The sequence below is a fragment of the Equus caballus genome, chromosome X (assembly GCF_041296265.1).
Source record: "Equus caballus isolate H_3958 breed thoroughbred chromosome X, TB-T2T, whole genome shotgun sequence".
Classification (NCBI taxonomy): domain Eukaryota; kingdom Metazoa; phylum Chordata; class Mammalia; order Perissodactyla; family Equidae; genus Equus; species Equus caballus.
The window spans coordinates 120,812,082-120,824,134 of record NC_091715.1 but is presented as its reverse complement, the minus strand read 5'-3'; the positions used below and the strand labels follow the sequence as shown (position 1 = coordinate 120,824,134).

The following is a 12,053-nucleotide window of genomic DNA, read 5'->3' as shown; positions in this document are numbered from 1 at the left end:
TTGCATCACTCTCACAAAGATTGCTCTCCTGCCTCCCAATTCCACCTTTAATGCCTCTTGTGATTACATTGGGTTTACCTGGATTTAGATAATCCAGGATGATCTCCCTTTTTAAGATTAGCTGATTAACAACCTTAATTCCATCTGCAATTTTAATTCCAATTCCTCTTTGCCATGTAACACATAACATATTTGCATGTTCCGGGGTTTAGGGCCCATAATTCTTTAGGGAACCATTATTCTGCCTACCACATCTGCCAAAAAGTGAGCTTGGAAGTGAACCCTTCCACAGTGGGGCCTTCATATCAGCCTTTAAGCCTGCCTGACACCCTGACTGCAGTCTTGTAAGAGACCCTGAAACAGAAGACCCAGCTAAACCATATCTGGATTCCTGACTCACAGAAACTGTGAGATAATAAATGTATGTTGCTTTAAACTGCTAAATTCTGGGTAATTTGTTACACAGCAATAGGTAACTAATACAGTACTTAAAACTAAATTATTGTTGTTATTTGCACATTTTCCCTAGATTTTATTTTGGCATCCATTTAATTAAAAATAAATGTATTCCATTGATTTCAAGTTGTGGAAATTACAGGTTACATTTAAGTTACCCTAACCAATAGCTAAAATGATTAATTATGATAGTGTTTGTAATGAAAAGCTCCAATTTGCTACACTCACACAGTAATTTTATTACATCAACAACACAAATCACTCTTGTTTTAGCTACAGACTGATCTTCAAAATATGATTACAGTATTGAAAGATGATCAGTCAGAAGAAAAGGCATGGTGGCCCAGCTACACCACAACATTTGTAATTATAAAGAAATTGTGGTGCATTCAACTGAAATTTTAGCTGCTGGAATCAAATTAGTGTGTTGCTAGCTACATTTTCTCTTCTTTGAAAATTAAGGATGTTTTGCTTCTTTGTAAAACAAGGCACACCAAAAGATGAAATTACTATAAAAACTGAAAAGTTGATTTATCTTTTAAAGCTTTTGATATTTTGTGTGGGTGATATCTATACCAATTGATCTGTAACTGATTCACTCAATTAGTTAAACCAGGGAGATAATGAGTGAACCTAATTTCCCCAGACAGAACTCAAAACTTTGTTTCTTTAACACTATGTTCCCATCAGCCAAATGAACACTCTTTCTAAACACCATTATGAATATTAGCAGAAGATTTGTTTGTCTTTCACTAGTAAGAAAGTTTAAAATTGTACATTCCATATGCTTGTATTTATTTCATAACTATTCAGAGAGATTCCCTGTTTAATGCCGATCAGTTGGTTTTCACTGTCACTTCTAAGAAAGGAAAAAAGAAATCATACAATTCGTTTTAGAAACTGAAGCTAGTACTGTTCCAAGAGTGTTTTCATATATTATTTCATCTAATATTCACAACATCCCTATTCAGTAGGTATTATTTTTCTCATTTTATAGACGGGAAAACTGAGGTACAGAAATGATGAACAACTTACTTAATATCACACAGTTAGTGATTGCTGTATTAGGATTTGAATCTAGTTTACCCCCTATACTAGAAAAGAGTTCTAGGAGCTGTGATAGTCTTAATTGTTCTTTTTTCTTTTCCTCCCCAAAGCCCCAGTACATACTTGCATATCCTAGTTGCCGGTCATTCCACTTCCTCTTTGTGGGATGCTGCCACAGCATGGCTTGATGAGTAGTGTGTAGGTGCACACCCAGGATCTGAACCGGCAAACCTCGAGCCACCGAAGCAGAGTGCGTGAACTTAACCACTTGGCCACGGGGACAGCCCCTCTTAATTGTTCTTAAATCCAGATGTCTATGTAGAAAAAACTATATTTAGGAGTCTTATGGGTTGAATTGTGTCCCCTAAAAATTCACATGATGAAGTCCTGAACTCCAGTACCTCAGAATGTGATTTTACTTGGAAATAGGATTATTGCAAATGTAATTAGTTAAGGTGAGATCATTAGGGTGGGCCCTAATCCAGTATAACTGGTGTCCTTATAAAAAGGGGAGCTATGGACACAGAGACAGAAACACACACAGAGGGAAAATGATTTGAAGTGGCACTGGTAGAAGATGGCCATCCACAAGCTCAGGAGAGAGGACCGGAATAGATCCTTTCCTCACAGCCCAACTCTGCTAACACCTTGATTTTGAACTTCTAGCCTCTAGAACTGCAAGAAAGCAAGCTGCTTTTTGAAGACCACACAAAAACAACAGATGGAGCTTTCAGATGTTAGAAAAGCTCTGCTGAACCGCGCCTCCTTCTAAAAGCTCAGGAAAACTAATTTCATTTAAAAATGAGTAACAGAAAATGTTAGAAGAAAAATTCCAAACAAAATTATTATAAAGGAAAAAGAGAATAAGGAGCAGAATGACATTTCCTCCCAATGTGGGTTTGCCCTAGAAGGGAGCTTTGGCTGCAGTTTTGAGAGATCATAATGCCGAGATGATCCAACTCCTTCAACCGTACCACAGATCACCTGCATCCATTCTAGTTCTGCTTGCTTTTCTCAAATTGGTCCACTGTGTTTTCTAGTAAGTACTTTCTAGTAAGTACTAAGTATTTTGGTTTGTAGAGTATTTTAGGGTTTTCTTATTTTCTGGCAGATGATCCATTGTTTCCCTCTGCTTACCTCACAGATTGGTCAGGTCTCATAGCTGTGATTCACCCCCAGCCTCCTGTATTTAGAGCTCATGGGAATATCTCATCACTTACTCTTTTGTATATGCTGTCCATGGACTAATATTAACATTAATACATTGCACGCGCACTTCACTCACCTGTTCTGGCCTCGGTGGCCCCGCCCCTGCACAGCCTCTGGGCCGGAACCTGGTCCTCCCTACCTTGCTGCAGGCCCCTGGGAAAGGCGCCTCACTGTGACTCAGAGGAGAGGGGTGAGACTTTGACGAGAATTGGGGTTTGCTTGACAGGTGGCGCGAACCAGACTCCTTACGGACGAGTCTGGGAGGAAGAGCCTCCTGCACCCGTGGCACCGACGCGTTCCTCACTGCAGGTCTCAGGGACCAGGCTCTGTATATCTCCCTAAATCCCGCGAGATTTGGCTTCCTAGAGGAAGCGCGATAGCGGCAGCAGCGCCTCTTGCCTCTGCCTAGTTCCGCCATCGTCTGAGCTGCATCTGACTCTGTCACGTCTCAGGCCGTCCTCTCCCTGACCCTCCAGCTGGACCAGCATTTACACCCCCATACACATGCGAAGCTACGAAGTGTACCCTGCAAGCTCCAACTGCGCCCTGTTTACCTTGCTGGGAAACCCCACATTCCACCCACTCTGGCCAGGCCCTGGCCCCAGCCCGCCCGGGCCCCATGGTGTTCGAAAGAGAACATTTCCTGATGGAGATGCTTGGGTGAAGGGGCTAGCTCCACCATCGCAGACTGCTGACATTTGGGCTGGGTCAGAGAGCAATGCTCTGAGGCTCTTCTTCAGGGAGAGGCTCGAGTACATGTAGTGATGGCCCCAAGGACGAATTCTAAATGCCTCGCTAGTGCCAGGAGGAACTAGCCCCAAAGATGTGCAATGGAATGGTGTATTCGGATTGCTTCAGCTTTGGACCTTGGCAGACGTCGGTTTGGGGTCCCAGGGTTCTGCGCTGGAAGCCTGAGTCTCGGCCCCGGGGCCTTCAGCCTCCTGGAAGATGATAGACTTGCGGCTGTGCATGTGCAGTTCACTACCCCATTCTGGCCTCAAGCAGTCCTGCCCTGCACAGCGTCTGGGCCAGAGCCGGGTCCCCACACAAGTGGCCACAGGGCCCTAGGTCAGGGCACCACTGCACTGTAACTCTGAGCAGGGACAAGGACAAGGATTGGGGCTTGCTTGATAGGTGGTGTGAGCAGACTCCTCGGAGTCTGGAGCGAGGGGCCTCCAGCACGTGGTGCCCCAAGGTATCAAAGATAAAAAGTTAATATATTAATTAAAAATAAGGCTGTAGATATAAAATTTCAATCATTCAAGATTAAAAAGTTCTAGAGCCCTGCTGTACAACATTGTGCTTGTAATTAACAGTGTAGCTAAATTTTACAGTTAAAATTTCCTTAAGAGGGCACATCTCGCATTATGTTTTTTCACCACAAGAAAAAATAAGGCTATAAAATATTATGTACAATTCTACATAGAGGATGTTTAAAAAATCTGTCATACTTATCTGCGTGGGTACATATATGGAATTAAATATATAAAAATACAGTGATACCTCTAGTGGTGGGATTTGGGTTGAATCCTTTTTTCCTGTTTCTGTGTATTCTATTTTTATAAAGTGAAATTAAGCTACATTTATAGCTGCACTTATAATCAGAGACTATTCAGAAAATTGATTTCTTCTGTTTCAGATCTCGTTGGTTCTCTCTTACATTTCTGAAATCAAAAAGACTGGCCCCAGCAGAAGACAAAGCTCCTGTCCAGGATCAGACATCTCCTTCATTTGAAGCATGGTAATCATTTTTTACCACTCTCACCATTCCAGTCCCCCGGGTTTTACCGGGCACACTTCTCCTATCCCTAAGGGATCTGGAGGGACGCTGAGCCCTTTGTTCCCGCCCTTCCTGCCATGGAGGCTGCTGCCTCATCTTGCCTACCACAAGAACTTTTTCCATACTCCACCCCTGCCGATATGCTAGTTGCAAATGCTCCCACAGAAGTGCTCTTATTGTAGCCACTTCTGATTCTGCTTTTGCTAGTGGAAGTGGAAGGCAGTATATTAACTGTGGAAATGGGAATGGGGATTTGAGGGCACAGCTCCTGCATAGGGTCCAGTAACGGGTATGAAGAATGGACAAGGAGGTGCAATGGAGAATATTGCTGTGATCCTCCACTTTCTCCACACAGAATTTTGTCTCTTTTTCTCTGAAGCTTCCACAGGATCGATCTAAAAGGCCTCTTCCCGCGTCCCCTTCACTCTCCTGCTCAGAAAAATACCCATATCCCTTCTGCATCACCACCACCTTCAGAAGTGCCTGCAGGGCCGCAGTACCAGGCCCACCCCTACCATCGGTAATGGCAGCTGCTGCCAGGCCTGATTCTTTCCCCTCTTCCTCCACCATTTGTACTTTTCCTCTATTGCACCAGCACTAAATTTAGACCCACCAGAAAAAATACCTGCACGTGCCCATCTTTCCAAATGTACAGGGAATATTAGGATCTACAAAATATCATAGTATCTTCTCTCCTCCCCCTCAAAATTGTTGTGTGTTCGTTCCACCTGACAGCCCTCTTCTTTGCCAGTAGTCCTACCCCAAGTAACCAAGGCCCTCATTGTTAGTCATATCTCTGAGAGAAGAGATTTCTGGTATGACAGGATCATTTTTGTTGTCCATCCCTCATTTCACCATACTCATTCCAAGAAAGAGTCCAGATCTTTTTCTTTTAAAAGATTGGCCCTGAGCTAACATCTGTTGCCAATCATTTTTTTTCTTCTTCTCCCCAAAGCCCCCTAGTACATAGTTGTATATTCTAGTTGTAGGTCCTTCTGGTTGTGCTACGTGGGATGCCGCCTCAGCATGGCTTGATGAGTGGTGCTAGGTCTGCGCCCAGGATTGGAACCAGGAAAACCCTGCTGCTGCTGAAGGGTTGGCTGCTGAAGCAGAGCGCAAACTTAACCACTCAGCCACGGGGCCAGCCCTGAAAGTGTCCAGATCTTTATCCCCCCTTATCTCAGAGGAGGTTTATGCTGCTAGCCTGTATTTAGTTTTCTATAATCTCGATCATCTTGACTAAATTATGTTAAGGGAGAGAAGAGTGCTTTAGAGAAGAGAAAGGAAGGAGAATACTGCTTATGATACCTAAGCACTCCTTAATCCCTGCCAGGACCCCAGGGAGAAGGCAGGGCCCCAGAAGGGAATGGCTGCTTAATGTATATAGGGAGGCAGGACCCTAGGAATCAGGACTTCCAGGATTGGCAGACACCTCCAACCTCTACTGGTCCTAGAGAAGCAGAAATGCTCAACTTTAAGGGACCATGTGGACTTAGACAGTGAGAGTACCAGGGACAACCACAATGGATTGAAGGCCCCATAGAAACCCCTCCCCCCTCCCATTCTTGGGTAACTGCAGGAAGAGGAGGGGCCCTTCAGTCGTGAATGAGATTGAACTTTCCTTGACCTCAGTGGGATGGAGGTAAGATGTAGATTTAAGCTGCCACTTCTGAACAAACCTGCCCCAAGATACACACTACACAGAAGACACAGCAGGCAAATGTGTCTTTATTACTTTATTACTAATTAAGATTAAAAAAAAACCTGAAAAAGTTGAGCTTGGTGAGCTGGCAGATCACATGGGGAAACTCTAGGACATCTTTTGTTCAGACTGGAGGCTGATCTAACTTCCACCCCCTGGACTTTATACTGGCTCCCTCTTTGCTTGCAACAGCTGCCTCAGCGGGGCAGAGAGACTGCAGAGGACATACCAAGTGGAAGAAATGGGGCTCAGGGCATTCTCAAAAGTACTTGTCCCAGTCCAGTTCTGTTTTTAATCCAGTTAGCCCTCCCAAGAGAAGCACCATTCATAGCACGATGTCAGTCCCAGGAATCCGCTTTGTTCTTCATCCACTCTTGACTGGAAAGGACCTTGGGATGGAGGCAGCTAAGACTGAGGGCTCGAGTGTGTAGCCAACACTCCCCCTGGCACTATGCTTTAAGAGAGTCATCCAGCGGTCTTTCAGACAGCCAGGAAAATAGCTGTCCCTCTCAAGGGAGGAAATCAGCAGTGTATCAGAAAAGTCCTGCCTGCACTTTCCTGAGGCTACTTTCTCGATATTTGCCACTGCTCATTTGTCTAACCTGGGACCAATGACATGAGCAGTTCAGTCCCTCAAGTCCAAGTCCTTTCATAAAAGTCTTTGATGTTGCCCCCCAGAACTGCAAAAATAAGTGGATGTTATTTCAGTTGAGTTTACCCAAAGGCCACCCTGCATGCAAGGCAAAGAAGTCACCGCAGATCTATTTTGTATCTCAAATTATACTCTCTCCTATCATCTAACCAAACTCACCAAAAAGAGTTATGATGTGTGCACCAGATAATACCATATAGTTCTAGCTCCTAACATACATTAGGCAATCAATAACTATTTTTTAATGAATTAAATCCATCAAATTTGTTATCATCTATAGAATTTAACACTGCAACCAGCCTGCCTCAACTCTTCCAAATCAATTCCTTGTCCCAACGGAGAAATTAAATTCTAACAAAATTTTTTTGCCCTCCTTTTCCCCCAATGGGTGCCAAAGCATCTCTTCTTCGCTGACTTCTCACTCTTCTCGGCTCCAGCCAGTTGGGGTCTCACTGCAGCGCAGGTCAGTCAGAATTGAGGTATGATTTCTTTAGGCTGTTGGGACATCTTCTAATGGGTCAGGTTCAGCTTCTTCAGCAATAAACTAATTCTGTGGGGCTCAGAAACCCAAAAACAGGCCCTCACCTATAGAACTGAAACGAAACAAAAATAAGCACACATGAACACTGTAGTTTACAGAGGAACAATAGCATTTTCAAGGAAAAGCTGTGCACCTAAAATCCAATAAAGCTTATAACTGAAAACACATGGCTGTTCCCAGCCAAAGACACAGCATTTTCAGGAAAAAGAGGTTAATGAGAAAACAGAAAAGAATGGAAAAGAAAAAAGAGAGTCTTCATCACTTCAGCTTCTCCAGGGTGTCAACCAACCAGCATCAGTCATCCAGAATCCGCCACCTGTGAACCTAAGTGCAGTTAGGAGAAATCCCTATTTAAAAAGTGTGATACTTACAAGTAGTCTATCTTTGTTAAAGTAAATCTATAAGAATATATATACATATATTTGTGTGTACTCAGAATGATAAAAAGTAGTTAATCTGGGTAATAGGATAATGGATTTTTGATTTAATTTTTTATATCATAATTTTGATTTTCAAATTTTCTGTGAAGTAAACGAGTTACTTTTTTATCAGAAGCGTGGTCTCAGAAAACTGGTTTTTCTTTGGAGTGTTTCCATTCTTACCCACCTTCCTGAAATCAGTGAGTCTGTCCTGGGTCCAGGCCTTCACTCTCAACTGCCACACGAACTTTCTTGCATTTGTAGCAGGCCTTGCGCCAGGAAAAATTCTTCGCTTTACAACACGGGCAGTCCCAATTTACTGAACTGCAGCCTGAGGCCAACTTCTCCTGGTGCTGGGATTCGGAGGCTTTTTTCCCTTTTGGCTGCTTGGCCTTCTGCCCCTGAGCCTGCTGTTTCTTTGGGCGTTTTTTCACACGATGTCTCCTGCTGCCCTCCAGGGGGGATGTCCCCTTGGGCCTCTCTACACCTTCTTCTTGGCTGTGGCTCTTGCTCTTCCCCAGGGGGTACGTCTGGGGCATCACTGGACATTCCTTCTGGCTGTAGATTCTGCTATCTCTCAAGGGGGCTGTCCCCTGGGGACTCTCTGGATCTTCTTCCTGGTTGTGGCTCCTGATGTCCCCCAGAGAGGTCATCCCCTGGGGACACACAGGACCTTCCTCTTGGCTGTGGCTTCTGCTGTCACCCAGGGAACATTCCCCCTGGAGGTTCTCAGGATACGCCTCCTGGACATGGTACCTCTGGTCACACAGTGGAGCCATCTCCTCCTGGACCCCCACTGCAGCCCTCAGGACAGGTGGGTAGATCACCGGAGGAGGCCTCTGGGGTGCGACTGCTGCTGTTTCTACTGCTGCCGCTGCTGCTTCTGCTTCCATGACTGCTGAGGCTGGTAAAGGTGAGGAGTATGGGAATGCCACTGGGAATGGCACATAGAACGGGGATGGATATGGCACTGGCATTTGCTGAGGGGGTTGCATGGCCTGTGCCCAGGGGCTCGAGGATCCTGGCATGTAAAGCAGAGCTGCCTGGTTGGCCATCTGGGCCTCCGAAAACGACATGCCCTGCATTCCCACATCCACGGGCCATGTCACAGCCCCAGGCTGTTCAGCTCCTGCGATTTCTTGAGGTAGTGGGTATATCTGGACAGACCTCTCTGCCTGGGGCAGTCGCCCGCGCAACACATCTCGCTCAGCCATTGCTTGCTGCACGGAAGCTAGTGTGCATCGTAGCTCCGCAGCTACCTCTTCGCGCTCCTTGCATAGGCGCTGCAGCTGGGAGGACAGAGACCAGAAAGCGACCTCGCGCTCCTCTAACTGCGCCTGCAGCCGCTGGACCCGGTACGCCTGCTGCTCCTGCTGCCTCGCGGCCACTCGCACACTCAAGGCCAGCGCGCTCCAGGCGCAGGCCCTCTTGATGGGACTTGGCACCTGCGGGTCGACCACGACGGCCAGAAGCTGGTCCTCTACCTCATTCCAGGGCCGCGAGCGGAAGGCCATGTAGAAATCCGGACTTCCCCCATTCATGAGGACTTCATTGTTGATGAACTTGATCACCTCGTTGTGGCGGAACCCGCTGGCGTGGTCCCCGTAGTCCATGGCCATGGCCGCCGCGGCCTAGTCAGCTGAGCGCCTCACAGGCGATGCGGCCCCTGGCGCGGCAGGTGAAGGCTGCTGCCGCCGACAGTTCCGACCCCCGCCTCCCTGCTCGGTTCTCCTTCAGTCCTAGCCCAGTCCTAGCCAACTCCTGAGCCTCTTCCCTTCCTCACTCCCTCCTTTTCCTCACAGAGTACGGCAGACTCCCTCACCAGGCCAACCCCTGCCAGGCGACGGTGTCCCCCGTCACAGAGATGAGCTCTGAGCCACGCGACAGCGTGACACGTCATAGACATGCGCTCTGAGTCACACCGCAAGGCCTGCTGGGATGGACGTCCCTTGGCAGAGTGCCCCCTATGGGGCGAACAGGCCAGATGGCTGCACTGGGTGCTGCAGTGAGCCCAGAGAGCACAGCAGATCCATTGGCGATACTAACAGTGGCCGCTCAACTCACCCAGGGGCTGGAATGGGACTTTCAATGACACACACACGCACTCACACACGCACACACACACCTGGTCTAAAAGGAAGGATGGGTCAGAGGAGGTCAGAAAACTTCTGGGGCGGAGAGAGAGTTGAAGTGGAGGTGATTGGGGTTGCCCGACCCCCGGTTGGGGGAGGTAAGTGGAATACAAGCCTGGAGTCTATCAATACCCAGAAAAAGGGCAGGATAGTATTGAGAGAGACTTGAGAGAGAAGGCTGTGCTTGCACTACTGCTGTGGGGATGGCAGTGAGGTTGCATGTTGGGGCAGCAGTGGGAACCAGGTGAATGAGAGCAGAATATGCCACCTCAAAGTATGCCACTTTGGCATATTGATTATTTTTAATTAAATTACTTAAGAAACAGCTGGTACCAGAAGGACACTCTGACCCTCTTTTGTTCCCCTTAAAGCAGGAAATAAATCTCCCATGTGAAAGATACTCGCTCTGTACCAGGAGGGTAGAAGGCATGCTTATCACCAGAAATAGGGAATTTAGGGCCAAAAAGACTGTATAAATAAACCATGTTATTTCTTCGCTAATTTACTACCCCAAACCCAAACCTCTTTATCTTGTCAATTTTTTAAAAGGTATAAAAGCTGCCTGCTTTGGTCAATTTGAGTCTCATATTTTTATGGGACTCCCGTATGTACAAAATTAAATTTATCTCCTGTTAATCTGTCTTATGTCAATTTAATTATTAGGCCAGCCAAAGAACCTAGAAGGGAAGAAAGGAAAAGTTTTCCACTCTTACAGTTCAGGCCCTGAACATGGGGCCCTCCACTGGCTGGATATTGCTCACTCCAGGACTACTGCAGCTGAGAGATCGCCAGGACTTATAATAAAAGTCAGCAGACGGTAAGAATTCTAAGCAATCCTTATTAATATTCTAATGGCATTTTTTTACAGAAGTAAAGAAAACACTCCTAAAATTCATATGAACCACAAAAGAACCCAAATAGCCAAAGATATCCTGAGAAAGAAGAAAAAAGCAGGAGGCATCACATTTCCTTGTTTAAAGCTATACTATATAAAGCTATAGTAATCAAAACAGTATGGTGCTGGCATAAAAACAAACAAATAGACCAACGAAACAGAATTGAGAGCCTGGAAATAAACCCAAGCACATACGGTCAACTAATATTTGACATGAAGGTAAGAATATTCAAGGGAGAAAAGATAGCTTTTCAATAAACGGTGCTGGGATAATTGAAAATTTACATGAAAAGGATGAAACTAGACCCATATCTTACACCACTCACAAAAATTAACTTAAAGTAGATTACAGACTTAAATGTGAGACTTCAAACCATGAAAGTCCCAGAAGAAAACATAGAAATAAAGCTCCTTGACATGGTCTTGGTAATGATTTTTTGGATATGATGCTTAACGCACAAGCAAGAAAATAGAAATAAACAAATGGGACTACATCAAACTTAAAAGGCTTTCACACAACAAAAGAAACCATCAACAAAGTGAAAAGACAACTTACAGAATTGGAAAAAATATTTGCAAACCATATATCTGATAAAGGGTGAATATCTAAAATATATAAAGAATTCATACAACTCAATAGCAAAAAAACAAATAACCCAATTGAAAAATGGGAAAAGGACATGAGCAAAAAAACAAATAACCCAATTGAAAAATGGGAAAAGGACAAGAATAGATTTTTCTCCAGAGAAGATATACAAAAGGCCAACAGGTATGTGAAAAGATACTCAATATCACTAGTCTTTAGGGAAATGCAAATTAAAAGTACAGTGAGATATCACTTCACGTATGTTAGAATGGCCATAATCAAAATGGCAAGAGATGGGGCTTGCCTGGTGGTGCAGTGGTTAAGTTTCACATTCTGCTTAAGTGGCCCAGTGTTTGCTGGTTCAGATCCCAGGTGCAGACACGGCACCACTTGGAAAAGCCATACTGTGGTGGGCGTCCACATATAAAGTAGAGGAAGAAGGGCACGGATGTTAGCTCAGGGCCAGCCTTCCTCAGCAAAAAGATGAGGATTGGCAGCAGTTAGCTCAGGACTAATCTTCCTCAAAAGAAAAAAAAATGTAATGCTGTGGCAGTGTCCCACATACAAAATAGAGGAAGATGGGCACATATGTTAGCTCAGGGCCACTCTTCCTCAAGCGAAAAAAGGAGGATTG

At 45.3% G+C, this 12,053-nt stretch overlaps 1 protein-coding gene across 1 annotated transcript; it reads right to left on the bottom strand.

The window, feature by feature from the left end:
• Positions 1-6,215: 6,215 nt before the first annotated feature.
• On the bottom strand, positions 6,216-9,706 carry LOC111771576 (putative testis-expressed protein 13C). Its single transcript, XM_023633986.2, has 2 exons — positions 7,994-9,706; positions 6,216-7,439 (listed from the first exon to the last, which is right to left on the bottom strand). Exon 1 carries the CDS (start codon positions 9,423-9,425, stop codon positions 8,004-8,006), a length of 1,422 nt encoding a protein of 473 aa, XP_023489754.2. The 5' UTR covers positions 9,426-9,706; the 3' UTR covers positions 6,216-7,439; positions 7,994-8,003.
• Between the last annotated feature and the right edge of the window lie 2,347 nt (positions 9,707-12,053).